Here is a 21,480-nt window from a genome sequence, read left to right as displayed (position 1 = left end):
CACTTGACCTTTATTACTGAGATGATTATAGAATTGAAGAGCCAATGCTTAAAAAATGCTTATTGACCAACAGATTTATCAAGAACAGGTTATGCTAGTCTAATATAATTTTCTTTGAAAGGACTAATAACCTAGTAGATGAAAAAAAGTGCTATGGATAAATGTTACCTGGATTTTAACAAAGCTTTTGAAAAAAAATGTCTTACACTATTCTCGTGGAGATGGAGAAATGTGGACTATATGATAATAGAATCCGATGGATTCAGGTATAGCTGAATGGCTGGGCTCAAAAAAATAATTGTTAATTGTTCAATGTCAAGATTGTTGGAAGTCTCTGGGGGAGTACCCACAAGGATCTATGCTTAGTTCTGCAATGACTTGGAATAAAGACATAGATAGATGGAATACTCATCAAATGTGCACATGACCCAAAGCAATAGGAGATAGTTAATACAGGAGATGACAGACAAGGCCATGACAAGCTAGAGCACCGGGTTAAATCTAGTAAAATGAAATTCAATAGGGAGAAATGTTAATATAATCTTGGGCTTCATTAAGAAGGCATGGCTTACAGGAAAAGGGAAGTAATATTCCTACTCTCTTCCATCTCCCTAAGGTCCTTGTCAGACCATACTCATCTGGAGTACCATATCTAATTTTGGGTACTACAATTAAAGGATAGTGATAAATCGGAGAGTGTCTAAAGGAGGGCAACCAGGATGGTGAAATGCTTTGAATCCATGTCATATGAGGACTAGCTGAAGGAACTGGGCATATTTAGCCTGGAGAAAAGAAAACTTCAGAAAGACAAGATAACTGTCTTCAAATATTTGAAAAGTTGTCACATAAAAGGATTAGATTTATTCTTCTGGCCCCAGAGGGCAGAACTAGGAGTAAGGGGTGGAAGTGGCAAAGAGCCAAATTTAGGCTTGAGGTCAGGGAAAAATCCCTGACAGTTAGAACTGCTTTAAAGTAGATGGGCTGCAGAGAGGGGGTAGGATAGCCCTCTTCTTGAAAGTCTTCAAACACAGGTTGAATGAAAATTTGAGGGACATGTTATTTTTAAAAATATATATTTTTATTTATTTTATTAAATATTCCCTAATTACATGTAAATTTTTTAACATTCATTTTTAAAAAGTTTGAGTTCCAAATTCTCTCCCCCCCACCATTGCTACCCCCTTCCTAGAGAAGGCAAGCAAGTTGATATCAATTATACATTTGTAGTCATGCAAAATATATTTCCATATAGGCCATGTTGCTAAAGAAAACACGAACCATAAAAAGCCCCCAAGAAAAATAAAGTAAACAAAAGGATACTTCAATTTGCATTCAGAGTTCATCAGTTCTTTGAGAGATATGTTACAATGAGGATTCTTTTTGTGTAATGATCAGACTTGATGGTCACTGAGGTTCCTCCCAACTCTCATATGCTATGATTATGTAGTTTCCACCCCTCACTCCCTAGTTGCTGGTGCCTCCCAGCTAAATTATCTCGAATTTATTTTACACATGATTTATATATACTTATACCTGAGGATGTGTAGCTCTGGATGTCAATCAACCAAGAAGTATTCTTTAAGCATTTTCTACGTACCAAGCCCCAAGCTAGGCAGTGAGGATACAAATAATGAAACAACTGATTCAAGGAGAACTTACAATCTAAATGAGGGAGACAATTAGGACATTGTTTTTAAAGCTGTAACAGCACAAAGCTAAGACTTTTAGGACAGCCACGGAAATTAAGAGTTTACTAAAATACTTCAAATGTTCTCCTCAGTGATACAACTACTTTATGCCTTGGCCTATGTGATCAGCTGGACAGTCTGTTTTCTAAGCAGCTGTAGTGGGGCACAGAATCTCCCAAGAGCAGTTTTTCTCAGACACATGATGGAATGCATAGAGATAATAACCTCTGTGAGCATATGTCTCACACACACACACACACACACACACACACACGCTATGAGAACATAGTTTTGCTGAAGGCAGGCACTGCTTCACTCTTGTCCTTTACCCCAGCACTTAACACAATGCCTAGCACGCTACTGTCACACTTAATAAATACTTTCTGATTGGCTGACTGATCAAACAAGCACACCAGGAACTTGTGTATACAACAAAGCAGCTAACTACAATGTGGGGGGTGGGGTGCAAACCTAGAGCTTGCATTTTACTGTGGACTAAGTGTGCTGTGTGGTTGGGAAGATGGACTTTATAGCAATACTAAGTGGAAATAAATCCATTCTCTGCTTCTGGTCAGGTTTAGTAAAGCCTCTTCTATATTTGATGTCTTATTAGACAGGGGAAATGAAGGGTCTTTTGGACGGAACAAAATGAAATAATGACATTTCCAGGTTTTATGTGAACGAGGGTACGAGCCAGAGGTCTTATGTGTTACATACTCTCCCAAATGGAACTGGTCCAATATTTCAGGGGCCAGGGTCCAAGTGACACCAAAATGGCAAAATCATAGTTTGGTTCACAATAAGAACTTATTTATTCTCCTTTTAAAATTTCCTCTGAGGTCTTTATTTGTAAAACGCTTTATGTTATTTTATATAAAAAATTCACAATCATCCTATGTATTATTCAGCATGATGAGCCACAATGGTTTTTAAATAAAACGTAATACCAATCTTCATCTATCTTTTTGCAAATATCTAAGATAATTTTTGAGGGGAGGATTGCCACTGTAATACAAGTTTGATATTATTTTCCTCTATTGAGGAGTTTTCTTTGGTGTTAGTGTTACAGAAGTAGACTACAAGGCAACACACAGAAATTTAAATATATTCTAAGTAAGTAATAAGGGTGTTATTCCTTCTTAAATTTGGATTTTTAAAAGGGGTAAAACAATGATGAGCACAGGACTGAAGGATTTAGAATCGCTTTCCTATTGCAGAGTTGGTTTAAATGGAATTCACTTTAGTCAAAAAAGATCTAATCAGCCAAAAGGCTGCTGAAGTGCTTCTCTGTAGACCCCATTCTATTCCTACTTCAGAAATTAATGACTCAAAAATGAAATGGACCCAGACTTGCCAAAGAGAGATCTGAAATTTAAGACAAAAAGGAGTTTGAACCAACATGGCATTTTAAAAAGAAATCTTAGTTAACTAATGCTTTTCCTTTCTTTAAATAGCTTTTAAAATTATACTTCTTAGGAAAACTTCTCTAATTAGAAAAAAGGTGGTAGTTCTCTCCTGAGTCCACTCCATGTATAATTCTGCAATCTCCAGCATTTCCTTTTTTCTTTCACACATGTTAGTGCCCATATTTGAAGAATGAATAGGAGTTCTTCAACTCGAAATCTTTCCCCTCTCTTTCCTGGTTAACTCTACCCAGTTCCCAGTGCTCTAAGTCTTCTCAAAGGAAAAAATGCTCCCAGAGTAAACTGATCAGTTCAAGCATTGAGGAAAGCTTTTCATTCAGGTTGGTCAGGGTAAACCTGCATATGTCCCGATGGGGGAATCCAAGTGCAAATAGCCCATTTGTAAAAAGGCACTTATTAGTGAATGAAGAGATATAGACATCTAGGCCAGAGCCCAAACACTTGAGTTACTTATGCCTCTATTCAGGCATCCATTCAATAAATGCTGAGATCTGATGATTTCATCTACTCCAAATGGATTTAATTATCATTTCTATGCAAGTGACTCCTAGCAAGGTGAGATTTCTAGAAGGCATTGAGGAATACATTTCAGACCTATGGGAAAATATGAATGCACAGGTGCAGCGAGAAAACACTGAGTTTGGGAAACATCTCAGCCTACTCTGGCAGGAACATGGAATGTCAGAGGGAAGTGAAATAAGTCTGAAAATGAAGCAAAACATAGACTGTGGAAGACCACAAGCACACATACATTCAACCCTACTATCTATCTATCTATCTATCTATCTATCTATCTATCTATCTATCTATCTTCCACTTATCTGTCTATCCATCTGTCCATCCTACCTATCTGCTGGCATAAGCTTATTGAAGGAACCATGGGGATAGAGAGGAATTCAAAGGATCTGGGTATTGTAGCTACTTATATATTTCTTAAAACATGAAAGATAATATTTCTTTGGCAGTGTTATTTTCCTGGGACATGCTTTAATTCTTAGTCCTCTTTGATTTCCATCTACAACAAGATTTAATTTTGTCAGTCATTTAACTACTGCATCCTCATTTCCAAAAGGTTCCCCCATTTAAGAAACAATGTGATCTCTTCAAAGTACTAATTTTTGCTTTTAAGATTTGATTACGCATCTCCTCCTAATTTGTGTCATGTTTAAAAAATTAGTTAAAAGTTTACAATCTTTATGCACGTTAATATTTATCAAAAAAGAGGCTTAATGGTGCAGCAAAAAGGGCATTGGACTGGGAAGCAGGAGGCCTTGCAGAGGTGCTTTCCATCAGTCACTGCAAGAAGTGAATTACTCAGTTTTTCTGGGCCTCAGTTTCCTCCCTCATATATTTTTTTAAATGATAGGGTTGGACTAAGTGATTTGTAAGGTTCTTTCCATTTGTGGCATTCTGTTACTCTAAGTGTGATGATGGAGGATTTTGAACCCAAACTTTCAGGATCAGAATTTCTAATGCTCATGACACATTTTTAGATGCCTATTTTTACATTTTAACATATTGTAGATTAGTGTTTAAAACACGCTTAAACTCTGGTGTTATGATCCTTTTTATAATTGATGCAAACAAGTTTTATGCTTTAACATGATTCTTAATATTTTGACATCTTGTTAATCTGAGGATTGTATCACTCCTTTAGTCCTTTGGGGCATTTCCAACTCCTCTAATGTAGCTATTAATATAATTTTGGGATTATCAGATTCTTCTATAAAATGCTAATACCAAAAAGTCGCAACTTAACCAAATGCAAGGAGTTTATATGAATATTTTAAAAAAGATAATAATTTTAAAACTGTCAGCAAATTGCATTAATCATTTTTTAAAAACACACTTAACTCATCCCCCCCCAACCATACAGATTAAACTTGTCCAAAGTAACTTTCATAGCAACATATTCACAGGTTTACACTACAAAGTTGTGAAAAGAATGATATCTTTTTCAAATATTTGATTAAGTGCTGCAAGATGTTGAAGAAATTCAGTGCTCAAATGAATTATATGTTTGATGTCATTTTTGGCAATACTACAGAAAATGTCATATAAAAGAAAAACATCTTATTTAAAGGAAGGTCTTGACAGCAGTCTGGCATGGCTAATAGCTTCATCCCCAAATGGGAAGACTGGTTATAATCAAACTTGTAATGAGCAAATTAGTTTTTTTCCCCCTCTTGAGACAATGTAAACACTTAAAAAAATTCTTTTACTTAATGACTTCTAAAGCCTTGGACCTGGAACAAAAGTAAGTGTGCAAATATGTAATATGTTCAATTTAAAGATTAAATATCAGATGTGAATCTAATATTTCATGGAGAGCTGTCAGAAGCTGTTAACGAAGACAAGTAAGGGTAACAGAGCAGCCAACAGGTAGTTCACCTCTTGGATATTATTTTCTTTTTGACTGGAAGAAACTAGCCATTCATTGTGTTGATGTAGATGGAATTCCCAGGAGCCAGAGTACAGACCTGTTCTAGCAAGCACCCAAGTAAGAGGTTGTAAGGGCTTTTTCCCCCCAACCAAAACATTTTTGTTTGTTTGATGGAACGGCAAGAATCGCCCCCCCCCCTTTTAAAAAATATCTACCTTCCTTTCTTTATCTCTTTTCCCTGACAGAGATAGAGAATAAAGAAACGAATGAATGAACGGATGAAAGTCACTAAGTCAAAGATAGTACAGCAGAAAGCACTGGATCTTGAATCAGAGGATTTGGGCTTCTCTTGGCTCTGCCATTTAGTATCTGTGTGACTTTCGATAGGTCATTTCATATATCTTGTACTATGTAATGAGAGATTGGACGAGATGATCACTGGGGTCTCTTCTCGTTCTAAATCTGTGATCCTAAGTTTTTCACTTCAGGGTTATTGGCCACAGACTAAACTTCCCCAGACACAGATCTACACATATGATTTATGGGCCCTGAATAACACTGATATCAGAAACAACAAAAAAAGTTATAGTTTCTCAAAGTCCTCTATTGGTCTGAAAATAGGTTGCTCCCAAATATAGGGTGCATCCCTATAATGAGATCTTTTGGAAAGAAAAAAAGTATATGTTATAAATTAATTACATATGTTATAAATTAATTACAAAAAATTAGGGTTTAGGGACTGGACCTCTGATTTCATTGGTATAGAGAATTGGTAGATGATTCAACTCCTTTGGTTAATGCAGACTGTCATTTTCTCTTAAATTTTAATCTTAATGAACTGCTTAGGGCACTGAGAAGTTATAACTCACCCACAGTCAGAGTCAGAACTTAGGAATCAGCTGTGAGACATGGGAGACACTGGCACAGGACTGCCCAGCATGGTGTGTCTGCATGAAAGCAGAATTGCAGTAGCTAAAAAGAAATGTGAGATGGGCAAATTTAGACACATCTCCACTCCAAATATTTCATATGCACTATTTGTGTCTGACATGTGGTAGAGCCTTCCAAGCTTGTATTGATCTGATCAGCCACAGTCAGACACACTGTACCTTGAGCCCAACGAAATACATTTTTATCCTCTTTGAGAAGAGAGAACAACAACCAATGTGCTGGGACCCAGGTCTTTCTGGTTCCAATGCTGGTTCTCTATGCACTATGCCAGGCTGACTTTACAAAATACTTCCATGTAAAAATCTGTTAGAGAAAAAATCCTATGTGTTTTTTTAAATACAAGGAAGTAAATCAAATGTTGTATAAAAACATAAAGCACCACAGCAAGTTAAAGGGAACCACCAAAAGTGGGGAAATTGAGAATGGCGAAGTACAAATGGAAAATTGGGCCTTTCCTGGCTGGGAAAGCAGCAAACACAGAGATAAGGCATCTTGACTGTCCTGCCCTCATTTTTCCCAGACCCTTTTCTTCACTCCCACAGCTTCCTGGCTCACTTGCAAAGTTTGGAAACTTCACCACTCTGTGGGATCTAAAGTTCCTCACTGCTTTAAATCCAGTAAGTTTATAGGCATCCCCCATAACTGTGAGCAACAGTGAAAGGTAGTAGGCAATCTACAAATGTCGAGGAACTGTAGAAAGAAGTGGAGATTTGGGGGGAGCCTATGTATTGTTCTGGGGTTTAATGCATTTGGCACAGTGTTATCCATAAACAGCAACATCTGGAGAATCTTACCATCTATAGGGATTTCCTCTTCCATTTGGACTTTGAGTTGGGATTCTTTAGGATGGTAGTAAATACTTTTGGCAAATGTTTCCCTGTTTCATGCCTTGCTTGATATGGATTATCATTAAGGAGTTATCAAAGCTACCTCTATTATTTTATCATTCAAGGAATCTGCACAATTTTAACATGTAAGAAAGATACCTCATTGGGGAACTAGACAGAATCAAATGCTTTTTTAAAAAGTCAACAAATAATATACAGAGTGGGAGCTTACACCGTTTAATCACTTGTGAGACAATAAAGATGAGCCCTGCAATAGAATACTGCTTATGAAAACCTTTTTTTCTCTTCAAAAGCCTTCATCAAGAATGCCCTTGCTACTATGATGTGTTGAGGATGATCATGACAAATATATTAGAAGGGCAATGGGATTCAATCTCTGGCTCATGACTATACTCAGGGAAATTCCTGCAGTGTCAATATCTGGTTTTTTGTTTTTCGGTTTCTGCTTTTTACTCTTCTCCCAAAAGTCCCTAAGTTGAAAAAAGATACCCTTAATACACTGGTTTCCAGAAGTGTATTATTCAATTCACTGGTGGTTTCTAAAATCTTCTCTAGGTTGTCCAGGCTCTGATCTTTAAAAGTCAAATCACATATCCATAAAACATGTGGGACTTTCACCCCATATTTTCACAGCGGTTAGCACAAAAACTAACACTCCCAATACACAGGTTACTTCCTCAGGCAGAGCAAGGTGGCTTACAGGCACATAACAGCTGGAAGATGATAGCTTTAAAAACAACAAATTAAAGTGAGAAATCACTAATCACAACATATTTGTTATGCCAGTTTTATTCTGAAAAAAAGGAAGATTATCATTGTAGGACAAACTTTTAAATAGCATAGGGATTGATTTCTGGTGCAAAGACCTAATAATTACAGGTTCGATAAAATTACTTCTCAACATAATGGTCACACAACCAAAATGCTTCAATTATTCGACATCAATGGAAATGAAAGGTCTCACATAAGTCAATTTTCCAGGTCAATGAAACTTAGCTTTTCAACAGCAAACTAAGCTTTTTCGAATATATTCTCTCATGCCTTCCAAAGCAGCATATACAAAACATAACTAAACATATTAGTGATTGAGAGGGATAATTATGAATAATAATTATATCGTACTGAAGTATAGTAAGTGAGACATCTAGGGCTTATTGAGGCTGTCTGCTTCAAAGGATCTTGGGGTGTTTTTTTATGCGTTCCCTCACCAACACTTTGCCAGCTGCATTTTTTGCTATTGTTAATATGGTCATTTCTAGCAGTTCCTCCCCTGAGCCTAATTTACTGCAAGCATGTTAGAATTACACCTAAGAGCAAATGTGCTTTGCATGACGGCTTGAGGGACTGTCCTATTAGCAAAGTGAATGAGCTTTAATTCATGGACTTTGTGTCATCTATTTTAACTACTCAAAGGACTTTTTTGCTTCCTTGTTGGGTTTTGACTATATTTTCGAAAATTTAGGTTGCCACCTACATGGCACAACTTTCCACTCACAAATGATTACTTCTGCTCACAAACTGGAACCTGATGACCATACAATGGTACCATTTCTTCTTATGCTGTAATTTCCACTTAGAAACAGATAATGCCAGATGCATATGAGGCATTCAGTGCATTATATATTGACTGAGATGAAAGAGAGAAGGGAAAAAATAAGGAAGAGGTGGCGAAGAGAAAATGAAAATAATACAGAATTTAAAACACACTCGAAGAGGTTCTGATTATGCTATTCTTTACTGTGAAGTTAAAAAAATACAAATTGTAACCACATAACTATACTTTCCTTTACTTTCATTGTCTAAAGTATGTAACAATAAAATTGAGTGTACAGAACAAAATATCAGAATTGGATGAAAAAACAAAACCCCCAAAACAAAACATTATGCCTAAGCTTTAAGTTAGTCACTAGCTACCACTTCTTACGCAGGACAAGACAATGCCTAAAGAGTGCCAGGAGAGAATGATCTGCCTTTGAGAAGAACAATTTAAAAACACTAGGGAATCAATTCAGCCTAGCAGTATCAGCCTAACATTCTAAAGAGTCTCTGTTTCACTTAGGAAACCAAGATTAATCTTGTCTAACATTATATATTAGATAGATGGAAAAGTAGTCACAAATTGTACATTTCCTCTACCCTATAATGATAGGGGGCCCCAATCTGACTTAATCCATTATTCAAAGCTAGTTTGTAGAGACTTTAAATGGCCCAGTGCAACTTGAGAGGTATTAAGCACTGCAAAGAGATCTTTCACAACAGGTTTTAAAATGCTTTCTTGATTTACAAGCTCAGATTGTCCTTCCTTCTTTGAATTTTGGCACTCTTCACAGAGAAGGTATTGTCCACATAGTACTCTGAGAAGAGAAGATCAGATACCTTATCTACCTAAAGTTGACTGAGGAATTTGCTCAAACCTGTATCTCTCTCTATTTGGCTTACTGCTGCTGGTTTTGATAATACGATTAAACTTAAAGGAAATCAGAGGGGGTGGCAGTCATAATTTAACCAACAAAATTACAAAGGTTATTAAAGTATTAGAGAAAGTCAACTCAGAAAAGTGACTTTACTCCAACTTACTGTCAACTTTAGGCAGAACTGATTATATACTATAGCAATCCTGTATAGAGGTATAGACAATTGCATCAGGGGATTAATAGACTCTACTGCTGTAAATGATTATCCTGAAGTATGTCTCTTTTTAGTGTAACTGGCATTTAAAAAGTATGGCGACATTCCTTGTTTACTAGATTTAAATTGAGCACTTACTGCAGATTTTGGGTTAAACTAGTTTGATTTTCAGTTTTGTATGTTCAAATTTCATATCAATATAGAAAATTTAAACTATACAAATAGTTGTTTGGAATCATTTATGTCCCTCAAAGTTAGAGGCTCTCCAGAAAGCACCCACTTGAATCCTAACCCATACTGCAGTGGTCATCCAATCTTCACTGGAAAACCTCCAGTAATTAGGAACCCACTTCCTGCCATAGGCACTTTTGGACAAACTTCCTAATTGTTAGGAAGCTCTTCATTATATCAAGGTGAAATCTACCCCTTTGCAATTTCCACTCAGTGCTCCTAATTCTGCCTTTTGCGCAAGTAAAATAAATCTAATTTGTTCTTCCATAAGACAGCCCAATCCTGAAGATAGGTACCAGGTGTCTTTGTTTCCATATTCCTCCCTAACACCTCCCTCCCTCTCCTCAGTCTTTTAAATTCCCTTCAGGTAAAGCACTGTCAGTTTTTTCAATCTGAACTTTTTTTGGTATGGTTTTTAGTGTGCTTATTATCTTGGATGCCTCCCTCTAAATGAACTCTAGCTCGCCAATGTCTTCTCAAAAAGGTGGCAACCAGGACATAAGTCAGTGCTCCAGGTCAAGGTACAACAGGGCTATAAATTCCTTCCTTTTGGGACCCTATACTTTTATTAATATCTCAAGATTGCATTAGCATTTTGGCTGTCATATCACAGTGCTGATTCTTGAGTTTTCTGTCTACTAAAATTCTAGATCTTGTTTTTAAAAATAAAAATATAAACTGTTAGACATTTTATCCTTATCCTGTAGTCAGCTGATTTTCTGAACCCAAATGAATGATTTGATTTTTTCCTTATTTCTGTCAAGAGCATCACCATTCTTCCAGATACCCAGGTTCAAAACCTCGAGTCAACCTTGACTCCTCACCCTATATATCTCAATCAGTTGCCAAAGTTTGTCAATTCTTTCTCCATAATAGTCCCTATTTCTCTATTAACACAGCCTTCACTCTAGTTCATCACCTCTTAACTGGACATAGCTTAACTGGCCTCCCTACCTCAAGCCTCACCTTTGTCCAATCCATGTTCTGTATAGTTTTTATTAACAAGCATTTATTAAGATCCTGCTCTGTGGTATTCCAAAAGTATAGGTCTAACCATGTCACTCCCCCGCTCAAAAAAGCACTAGTGGGTCCCTATTTCTTCTGGGTTTAAATAAAAACATCTCTGTTTGACTTTTAAAGCAATATATATTGTCAGGCTTATCATACATTTCACTCTACCGGACTAAAGTAGTTCAAACTGGCTTATTTGCTATTTTTCACATGTGATTCTGTCTCCCAACTCTGTACCTCCCTATGCCTGGCATGCCTTTCCTACTCAAAGCCTCTTGGAATCTCTAGCTTTCCTTTTTCAAGCTACCTCCTTCATTAGGCCTCTCCTGTTTCCCCCCAGCTAGTTTCTTCCTCTGACAATATCTTGTATTTGTACTGAATGTTTTACTTTACTTAAATGTGCACATACTTTCCCCTTACTGAATATAAGTATCTTGAAGGCAGGACTGTTCAGTTTTTGTGCTCCTAGCACCTAGCAAAGCATGTGACACACTGTTTACAAATGCTTGTTGATTGACTGATTTTTTTTCATTAGATTTTCTGAAGCCTTTCGTCCAATCTTAAAAATAAATATGTATATATAGATATATATGTGTATATATATGCGCATATATATACACACACATTAAATATAACAATAGTAATAATATTGATGATGGTATGGTAGATTTACATAGTATTTTTCTTCCTTAATGTTAAAATTATTTTTGCATATCCTTAACTCACAACTATCTTGTCAGGTGGGAATAGGTAGCTACTATTATCTCTAATAGCAGAATAATAACTCTATCATGACCTCACTCATACCTGGACTCACTCTCCAAACTTCCCCTTCTTGAGAAAACTCTACCCTAAAGCCCTGCTCTCCTGACTGGTACTTCCCTTGCCCCTCACCCCCATTTTGGGAAATCTCCAGTCATAATTGGACTGACTCCTCTGAACTCTTTAGTCCCAGTAGAGTACCTTTGCCCTGAGGCTCTGCTCTCCTAACTGGTGACTTCCTCCCTGGGACCATTTTAGGAAGGACTCCAGTCATGCTTCATCTCACTCAAGCCTGGATTTGCTCTCTGAACTTCTCTTCCTCCTTCTTCTCATTTGCCATTCTATCCCACCCCTTTCCAGTTCCTGTATATGTATGGTCTTGACCTATTAGAATGGAAACCTCCTTGAGTGGTGCCACTATCACGTTTGTTTGCATTCGTATCCCTAGAGCTTAGCAATGTGCTTGGGAAATAGCAAGAGCTTAAAAATGGCCTCTGTCTTTAGCCTCTGTCTCACACATGAGAAAATAATTGGGATTCAGAATTAGTAAATGATTTTTTTAAAGGTTATGTGATAGAAGGATCCAAGTAGGATTCGAATTTAAGTCTCCTGACTAGCAAAAGAAACTTCCATAAATATTCAGTCAGGAAAGCAATTAAATGCTACAGTGTTATTTCCTTGATCAAATGGTGTCTTTATCAGGAAGGAGGAACTAGGGCTGCTACAGGGAAACCAACAATGAATGAAGGAATTCAAATGCACACTAGCCTTTCTAGGATCACTTCAGAAGCACTTTTTTGGAGTAGTGTCCAAAGGACCCATATTACCTTATAACAAGAAAGTCATCAAATGTCAGGCCTTTATGGCCTTAATGCTCACATTAATTTTTGCAGAAATCACTCACAAGTATTTTTATCCCAAAGAATATAATACTAGAAACATAACTGTGCAATATATAGAGAAACTATAATGGAGTTCATTATAATGAGATTTTGGCCTTTATACCAAATGTGTTCATGTGCTAGTTGTGCTATATCCTTGAAGCACACAGTACTTGAAATCATCTCAGACTGAAAGACAGAGACATAAAACTGATTAAAAAATGAAAAGAAGTACTTTTAAGCCAAGATGGAAAGAAAGCATGTGCCATCTATCTATACTCTGCTTTATATGCCATTCTCTTCTTCCTCCTTAATTATTATTGGGGTTTTGTTTGCTTTAGTGAGATCTGGGGAGTTACAAGGTCTTTAAATCTTGGGGGAGGGTTAAAGAGGTGAGAAGTAAGCTATGAAACAGTCTCTAAACACCTTGAGGTAAAAGAGGCAGACCACAGAATCACGGATCAAGAGCTGGAAGGATCCTTATAAGATAATAATAGTTAACATTTATATAGGGTTTACTATGTGCTAGGCACTGTGCTAAGTGCTTTACAATTGTCTTATTTACAGATGTGGTAACTGAGGTAAACAGAGGTGAAGAGACTTGTCCAGGATCACACAGCTAGTAAGTGTCTGAGGCTGTATTCCTGACTCCATGCCCCATCCTCAATCTACTGCACCACCTAGTACATCAAGTATAACATCCAGTACTTTGGACTAGACTCTATCATGTGTCACTTGTAACAGAAACTGCACACCATCAAACACTGTCACCAGAGAGCCTGCCTTCCATGCAGAAACCAGAGAAGCACTCTCAAAAACCCATTAGTCTATGTTGAGAATAGATTTCAACTAGGTCAAGGAAGTAAGACTATTTGAGGACATGAAAATAGTTTTGTCTTCTTTATAATGAGATTTTACCTCTCCACATTTTTCCTTCTTATTCTATGTCTTTCTATATATCATTCAGTTCTTTACCAGAAGTTTTGACCAAGAGAACATAGTCATATACCACATTATGGAAATAACTTTGTAATAAGACTGCCTCTTTACATGTTAAATGTAAGATTATTTACATTTTACTTGTACCTACTTTTCTTGCTTAGCTTATCTCTTTCTACATACCACTTAGTTTGTTGCCATAAATATTAAAGTGAACTTTTAGCCTTCACTTGTGGGATTAATCTATCTAGACTGACAGAGAAAAGGAAGATCTTTAAACACACATATATGCAAGTTGAATTGTGCAGTAAATGTCTGTAAGATACTTTCCTGACTGAATCTATCAAAGTAAAATGCTCACGTGTGGACTCTAAACCACATGGAATAAAATTAAATTCTTAATCATGAAATCATCAGAATAAAAATTATCTAAAATATTTTCATTGATAAAGTAATTTTGTTCTGTATTATGCTCAATGAATACTCCTTTTGATCCTGAAACGCCCATCAGTAATTAGTTTATGGTTTAAAGAAAGAAATAGTCATTTAAACTAATTCATTTCACTTTCACAGTTGTTAGGAAAGAAAAAAAAAAGGAAAGGAAACAAATCAGGAGTCCTCCACTGAGGACAGCCTGGTTTATGTCAGATGTGAATGATGATTAATTCCTTCTGACTCTTTCTTAAGGGCAGTGATTTTATTTATTCATTCAGGGTTTTAGTCTCTGGCTTTGAGCTTAACAAATTCAGATGATTTGAAGAATATATTACTGAGTTTGGTCCTACCATAAACCAAATCTCCATTAGCCTCACTAAGTATTTTTACCTAGCACATTTGACATTAAGAAATAAAACCAGAAATAACTAGTTTTTCAGGTTTTTTGTTAAGATCATAGTCTTTTAAAGATTTGAATTATTAGTTCATCTTTATTAGTTGGTATTGCACACAAAGAAATGGAAACCCATATGAAAGACATGGCTATATTACTACAGCAATTTGCTTTACTAAGTGTGCAAAAAGATCTGGATATCTGAAACATCTGGGTCTTTTTAGAATTCATTTTCAGCCCTTAAATCCATCTGCAAATTAAAGTGCCAGATATATAGCACATAGTGTTCGAAGGACCAAATCACCCGGAGTTGCCAAAATACCCAAATATTTAAATACATTAAAAATGGTCTCAGACTAAAATAAAATGGTTTATCAAAGCCAGGTATGTAACCACACATCTCAGTTAAGAAATCTTTCCTGAATGGATTCAACAGGGTACTTAGACCAACTGATGCAGAAAGTTATAGAGCCAAGGTCAAATAAAACTTTCCAACTTCTCATGCGATGATCTTACTTAAAAAATACACATGTGAACCTCTGGATTTATCCTCAGAGTTCACAAAATCCTAACATTCAAATATCTCTGTGCAGAGGAAATTTTCGAGGTTCTGGCATGCTTTCAAGGACACCTCTTGTTCTACTTTGCTTGTATAATGGTTCTGCACTGATGGTACATGGTATCATTTTTCATTTAATGAGAAAAGAAACACAATTAGCTTTAAAAGCTACATGTTGTAGTCATTAGGAATTTGTAAAGTTCAAAGTAAAACACAGTGTTTGCTGATGCTCACTCATCTGCCACAATGCAGTATGTTTTTCTATCACTACTTCATTATGACACTTGTCTCTTTAGTTACTATGTATAAAAGTAGAGATGAAAGTCAAACTTAGCAAAAGTCATACAACACCAAGGAAAGAGCTGGAACAAAGTCTTAGAACATGGCAAACTACGACAAATGACTGCAGTTTTAAAAAATAAAGCATGGCCAATAATAAGGTCACTTACTCTGTAAGGTGTACCATAGGGTCATTAAAAAAAATGTAAGCATGTGTTCCCAAGAACTCTATTAATGTAGAGAGTATGCTAATTCAATTCAATGAACTTTTAAGCACCTACTATTTACAAAGCACTGAGCAAGGCATTCTGTTCAACAATCCAATAGATATTTACTTAAATGTCCGCTGTGTGCAAGACCCTACATGCAAACTCTAGATCAAAGATGACTTCTGCAAGGGATGCAGGAGATAACAGACAAAACTGAAGAAGCACCTTAAAGAGTGAACTGGAAGAGAGCTCAGAAATCATGTAAAGCAAGTGTTAAATTTTATAGGTAAGGAAATTGAGGCCCAAAGAGGTTAAATGACTTTTCTAACACACACACACACACACACACACACACACACACACACACACACACAACTAGTATTAGAACCTAGATCTCTTGATTCTTAGGCCGATACACTTTGGGTTTCATTCAAAACCTGATGCCCCCTGTTTCCTGATTCCTTACTTCCATTCCTCTCAACCCTTCCACTCCAAAGTTTCAACCAAACATCACCTTGCCCTTCCATTGCTGCTATCTGGAATGCCTGTTCCATAGACAACAAAATTTCTTTTGTCTTGAATCTTTTTTCCCTTTTCCACTTCTTCTATCTACTATTACTGAAACCTGGCTCCCCTTTGATGACAAAGCCTCCCCGGACACCCTTTCTAGGATTGGTTGCACCTTCGCTCATTCTCCTTAGCTCACTGATTGAGGTGGGATTTGGAATACTCCTTCTTCCTCACTGCCACTTCCAGATTCTCCCCCTACCCTCCATCACTCAGTTACCTCTCCACCTTTGACATTCATACTATTCATATCTACTACCCAGATCTCAGGACTACTACAGATCCTCAGGACACTCCCATTCCTTTCTCAATGAGTTTCATACTTGGCTCACAATTTTTCTGTCCTCCCCAACTCCAGTACTCATATTTGGGAACTTCAAGATAGGTACTGATTCTCCCTAAAACATCTTAACCACTCAGTTCCTCCACTTCTCACTTCTCATGAGCTATTCCTCCAACCCAATTCAGACATGCACAAAGCTGACCATACTTTTGATTTTGCCATCACCAACAAATGTACCACCTCTCTATTCAAGAATTCTTAAATCCCCTTATCCAACCATAATCTATTGGCTTTTCATCTCTCCCTCTACCTTCCCTTACAAAACCATACTCTTTGTCCTTACTATGACCTCTAATCACTTGACCTCTCAATTGTTTCCCAGTCCATCTTCCCTGCACTAACCATTTTCTCTTCTTTTCCCCATCTTGACCCTTTGGTGAACCAATTCAACCCTACACTGTCCTCCTCTCTTGAATCGCTAGCACCCTTATAATTTCCCTGATCAAACCCAGCCAAGCTTAAGGTTTAGATCAATTCCTTGAAAAGGCTGTATACAATAGGTTCTTCCACTTTCTCTCCTCCTACTCTCTTCTTAACCTCTTAAAATCTGGCTTCCTACCTTATTATTTCACCAAAATTGCTCTATTCAAAGTTACCAATGATCTCTTAGTTGTTGGATACAATAGCTTTCTCTCTTTCCTTATTCTCCCTCACCTCTCTGCAGTCTTAGACATTGTCGATCACTTTCTCCTCCTTCACTACTCTCTTTTCTCCAGTTTTGGGGGCACCTGTCTCTTCTGGTTCTCATCTTACCTAACAGACTGCTCCTTCTAAGTCTCCTCTGCTGCATCCTCATCCAGATCATGCCCTGTAACTATAGGTATCCCTCAGGGTTCAATCTTGGGTCTTCTTTTCTTCTCTCTCTATACTACTTCATTTGGTGACCTCATCAGTTCCCATAGATTTAATTACCATCTCCATGTTCACGATTCTCAACTCTCTTAAACTTAATTATTCCTAAAACAGAACTGATTAGAAGAAGAATAACAACACTAACAGGAAGAACAAATACTTGCTGACTGACTGCTGATTGACCTTGTATAAATCACTTAATTTTTTGAGGACTCAGAAGTTCTCATTTGTAAAAAGAAATCGCTGGCCTAGAAGATCTCTAAAGTCTCTTGCAGGTCTAACATCCTAATGACTTCTTTTATGGATTGTAGATTTGTCTTAATTAGAGGTAGGATGAAAAAAATCATTTATTAACATTTAGGAACTTTTTTTTTTTTGAGGGGGGAAGGCAGGGCCCACCTAGCTGTCCCCAGAAACTATCTCTTTAATGATATTACTTTCACTGCCAGTTTTTTTCAGAGCTCAGCATGACAACTACAGGGGTTCACACTTTAGGTAATATTATACCGAATTCTACAGAGAAAAATTTTTTGGCCTGTAATTTGAAAGTCTGTATTACAATCTTTGCCATTTTATTAGATTTTTGAGATTAATGAGGTGTTTTCAGCCATTTTTTTTATTCAACTGACAACTATTCACAATTAATTTGGTTCAAAAATATATTCTGGTGACTTCTTAGATATGTCCTAAATCTCAAGACCTAGGTTCCTTCAGTGGTTCTATAGTAAGCTTCCCACTAAGTAAGCTAAACAGCAAGGAGCATGACTGAACTACGAGTTATGCTGGCTCTTTAAAACTCTTTTGCTTCACTCTTTAAACATGTACCAGGAAGGAGATAAGGAATTTATTAGCAGAAGAGAACACTTATTCTAGTAAATTTATCATATGGCATCAGAGGCAACTGACTCAAATCCCCTACCACGACAACTGGAATTACAAGGTAATTCATCTTTGTGAAAAAAAAAAAGTTGAAGAGTCAAAACTGTATAAAGTTTTGGAAACTGAATATGAACATGCTTTATAGTTTAAGTATTTTTAGACAAAATTAAACTCTTCGGTGAAATAGTTTCCTCTATGTTCTAACTTAGCAAAAGTAACAATGAGCTATCTGGGAACATAGTAAGCTTTTACAAATAAATTGCCATATATGACTGACCAGTTTCTCAATACCATCATTTTGATTTTCTATGCACTTACATCACAATGCAAAAAGGAAAAATAAGATAAAACAAAAGTGAATATTGCCAGTTTCAGAAGTAAATGGATCAACACTCAAATATATACAGAATCATAATGGCTGTAGAGGCCATCTAGTCTAATGCACAGTGGAACAAGGGTCCCTTCTATGAAATACACCTGAGGGTGGCCTCTGCTTGAAGGCATCTGGTAAGAGAGGCCAATACTGTCTGAGGTTACATACTCTCCTTATATAAAGTTCTATTTAAGCTAAACTGAGTCTCAATCTTCTTTTCACCTTCTCCATTGCTTCCACTCACATCCTCAAAAATAATGTGTGTAGGGGCAGCTAGGTGGCACATTGAATAGAGCACTAGCCCTGGAGTCAGGAGGACCTGAGTTCAAATCCAGTCTCAGGTTTGACACTTGCTAGCTGTGTGGCCTTGGGCAAATTACTAAACCCCAACTGCCTTGCCTCCCCCCCCCAAAAAAAAATATTGTGTATAGACATGAATACCTTTGAGCTGAAATATAGTTAAAAGAACAGCATAATTCAATTTTTAAAATGTGATGCGCAGCAGCAGTACAAGCTGGAAGGGCCCTAGAAATCATCCAGTTCAATCCCATCATTTATAGATGAGCAACAAAATTGACACCTGGAGATTTGCTACTTAGAAGTGACTTGCTAAAGGGTACATACTACTTTTGGGTCCTAAGTAGCAAAGGCAGAATCTAACCCAAGTGTTCTTTAAACACTTATATACTATACTAATTGCCTATATTTCATGCACTCTCCAGTACTCAATTAACAAGGATGATGGTTGTATTGATGACATTTGTAATTAACCTTGATTTTTTGGAAAATATCAGATATAGAGATATCCTTTATAGAAACCTTTCTCTTGCTCATTATACAAACAAGATATAAGCAGATTTAAACTCTTAAGACACCAAAAGTTAGGAGAGAGCCCATAATTGATATTGGTCTTACCTTCCATTCTCTTTTCGGCTTGTTTGGCAAAAATGTCATCTTCTTTCTTTCTTTTTGCAGCTAAGAGTTCTCGCTTTAGGAGTCGGACTTCTTTCTTGAGTTCCTCACTATAAAGACAAAACACATATGCATGAGTATAAAGCAATATTGAGAAAGTAAAGTTTTCTTAGAAAAACAGAACTGCCAGTTATCGTATTTCCCCATGTATAAGACACACCCCTCTTTGAAAAATTTGGGGTCTAAAAACTGGGTGCGTCTTATACAGTGGTTGTAGTTTTTTTTACTTCATTTCCCACTTTTTCGCGCTTGTTGTCTTTGCACTCATTGTTTCGCATTTGTTACTGGCATATTAGGTTACATTTTATCATGTTCTGCCCAGAAACGGCCCAGAAAAGATTTTCGTACGGTGTTGAATTCAAGTTAAAAGTGATCCAGTTTGCAAAAGTGAATGGAAATTGTGCTCAGGAATCTAAATCCTTTATAGGGTACAAAAGGAAGCTTTTTCCTCTCTTTGTACTAATTTGTAGAACAGCAGATTACTTTGTCTTTCTTTTTGTTAAAATCCTATTTATTTACTTTAACACTCATTTAAATAAAATTTTAGTAACAAATTCTCTTTCTGTCTCACACCTCCCCCGCCCATTGAGAAGGCAAGCAATATGAAAACAGTTATTCCGGTGGAGTCATGTAAAACATATTTTCATATTAGTCATGTTGCAAATAATAATAACAATAAAAAGCAAGAAACATAAAGAAAGTGAAAAAGTATGCTTCAATATGAATTCAGGATCCATCAGTTGTCTCTCTGGAGGTGGACAGCATTTTCCATCATGGGGCCTTTGGAATTGTCTCGGATCATCACCTTGATCACAGTGGCCAAGTCTTTCACAGTTAATCATCTTCACAATATTGTTGTTACTGTGTACAATGTTCTCCTGGTTCTGCTTATTCCATTGTGCATGAGTACTTATAATTTTTCCCAGGTTTTTCTGAGACCATCCTACTTGTCATTTCTTATAGCATAACAGTCCATCACAATCATATGCCCCAATTTGTCAGCCATTCCCCAACTGATCAGCATCACCTCAATTTTCAATTCTTTGTCACTACAAAAAAGAGCTGCTATGAATATTTTTATACAAATAGGTCCTTTTCCTTTTTCTTTAATCTCTTTGGGATACAGACCTAGTAGTGATATTGCTGGCTCAAAAGGTATATACAGTTTTATAGCCCTTTGGGCATAGTTCCAAATCGTTCTGTAAAAATGGTTTGACCAGTTCACAAGTCCACCAACAGTGTATCATATTCCCTCCAGCATTTATCATTTTCCTTTTGTGTCATATTAGCCAATCTGATAGGTGTGAGGTGGTACCTCAGAGTTGTTTTAATTTGCATTTCTCTAATCAATAGTGATTTAAAACCTTTTTATGTGAAATTGATGGCTTTGATTTCTTTTTCTGAAAACTGGTTGTTCCTATCCTTTAACCATTTATCAACTGAGGAATGGCTCTTATTTTTATATATTTGGCTCAGTTCCATATATGTTTGAGAAATGAGGTCTTAATCATGGAAACTTGTTATGAATTTCCCTTGACTCCACCCTGGGCTTCTTGTTTTCCTTCTAATTTTAGCTTCATTGATTTTAACTGTGTAAAAATGTTTTAATTTTATATAATCAAAATCATTGATTTTACTTCCTGTGGTCCTATCTCTTGTTTATTCATAAATTTTCCCTTATCCACAGATCTGGCAGGCAGATTTTTCCATGCTTACCTAATTTGTTTATGATATCACTCTTCATGTCTAAATCATTTACCCATTTTGATACTATTTTGGTATACAGTAGCAGACGTTGTTTTCTGCCAAATTGCTTTACAGTTTTCCCAGTAATTTTTGTCAAATGGTTAGTTTTTGTCCCCAAAACTCGGA

At 36.6% G+C, this 21,480-nt stretch overlaps 1 protein-coding gene across 1 annotated transcript in view; it reads right to left on the bottom strand.

Annotated features, from left to right (window-relative positions):
* Positions 1 to 21,480, bottom strand: part of CWC27 (CWC27 spliceosome associated cyclophilin) — a 270,179-nt gene that overhangs the window by 113,542 nt on the left and 135,157 nt on the right. The window contains exon 11 of the mRNA XM_036742097.1: positions 19,552 to 19,658. Within this exon, the coding sequence (XP_036597992.1) occupies positions 19,552 to 19,658 (107 nt within the window). The remainder of the gene's footprint in view (positions 1 to 19,551; positions 19,659 to 21,480) is intronic.

The sequence above is a fragment of the Trichosurus vulpecula genome, chromosome 1 (assembly GCF_011100635.1).
Source record: "Trichosurus vulpecula isolate mTriVul1 chromosome 1, mTriVul1.pri, whole genome shotgun sequence".
Taxonomy (NCBI): domain Eukaryota; kingdom Metazoa; phylum Chordata; class Mammalia; order Diprotodontia; family Phalangeridae; genus Trichosurus; species Trichosurus vulpecula.
The sequence above is the reverse complement of the archived record's forward strand: the minus strand, read 5'-3'. Positions and strand labels throughout refer to the sequence as shown.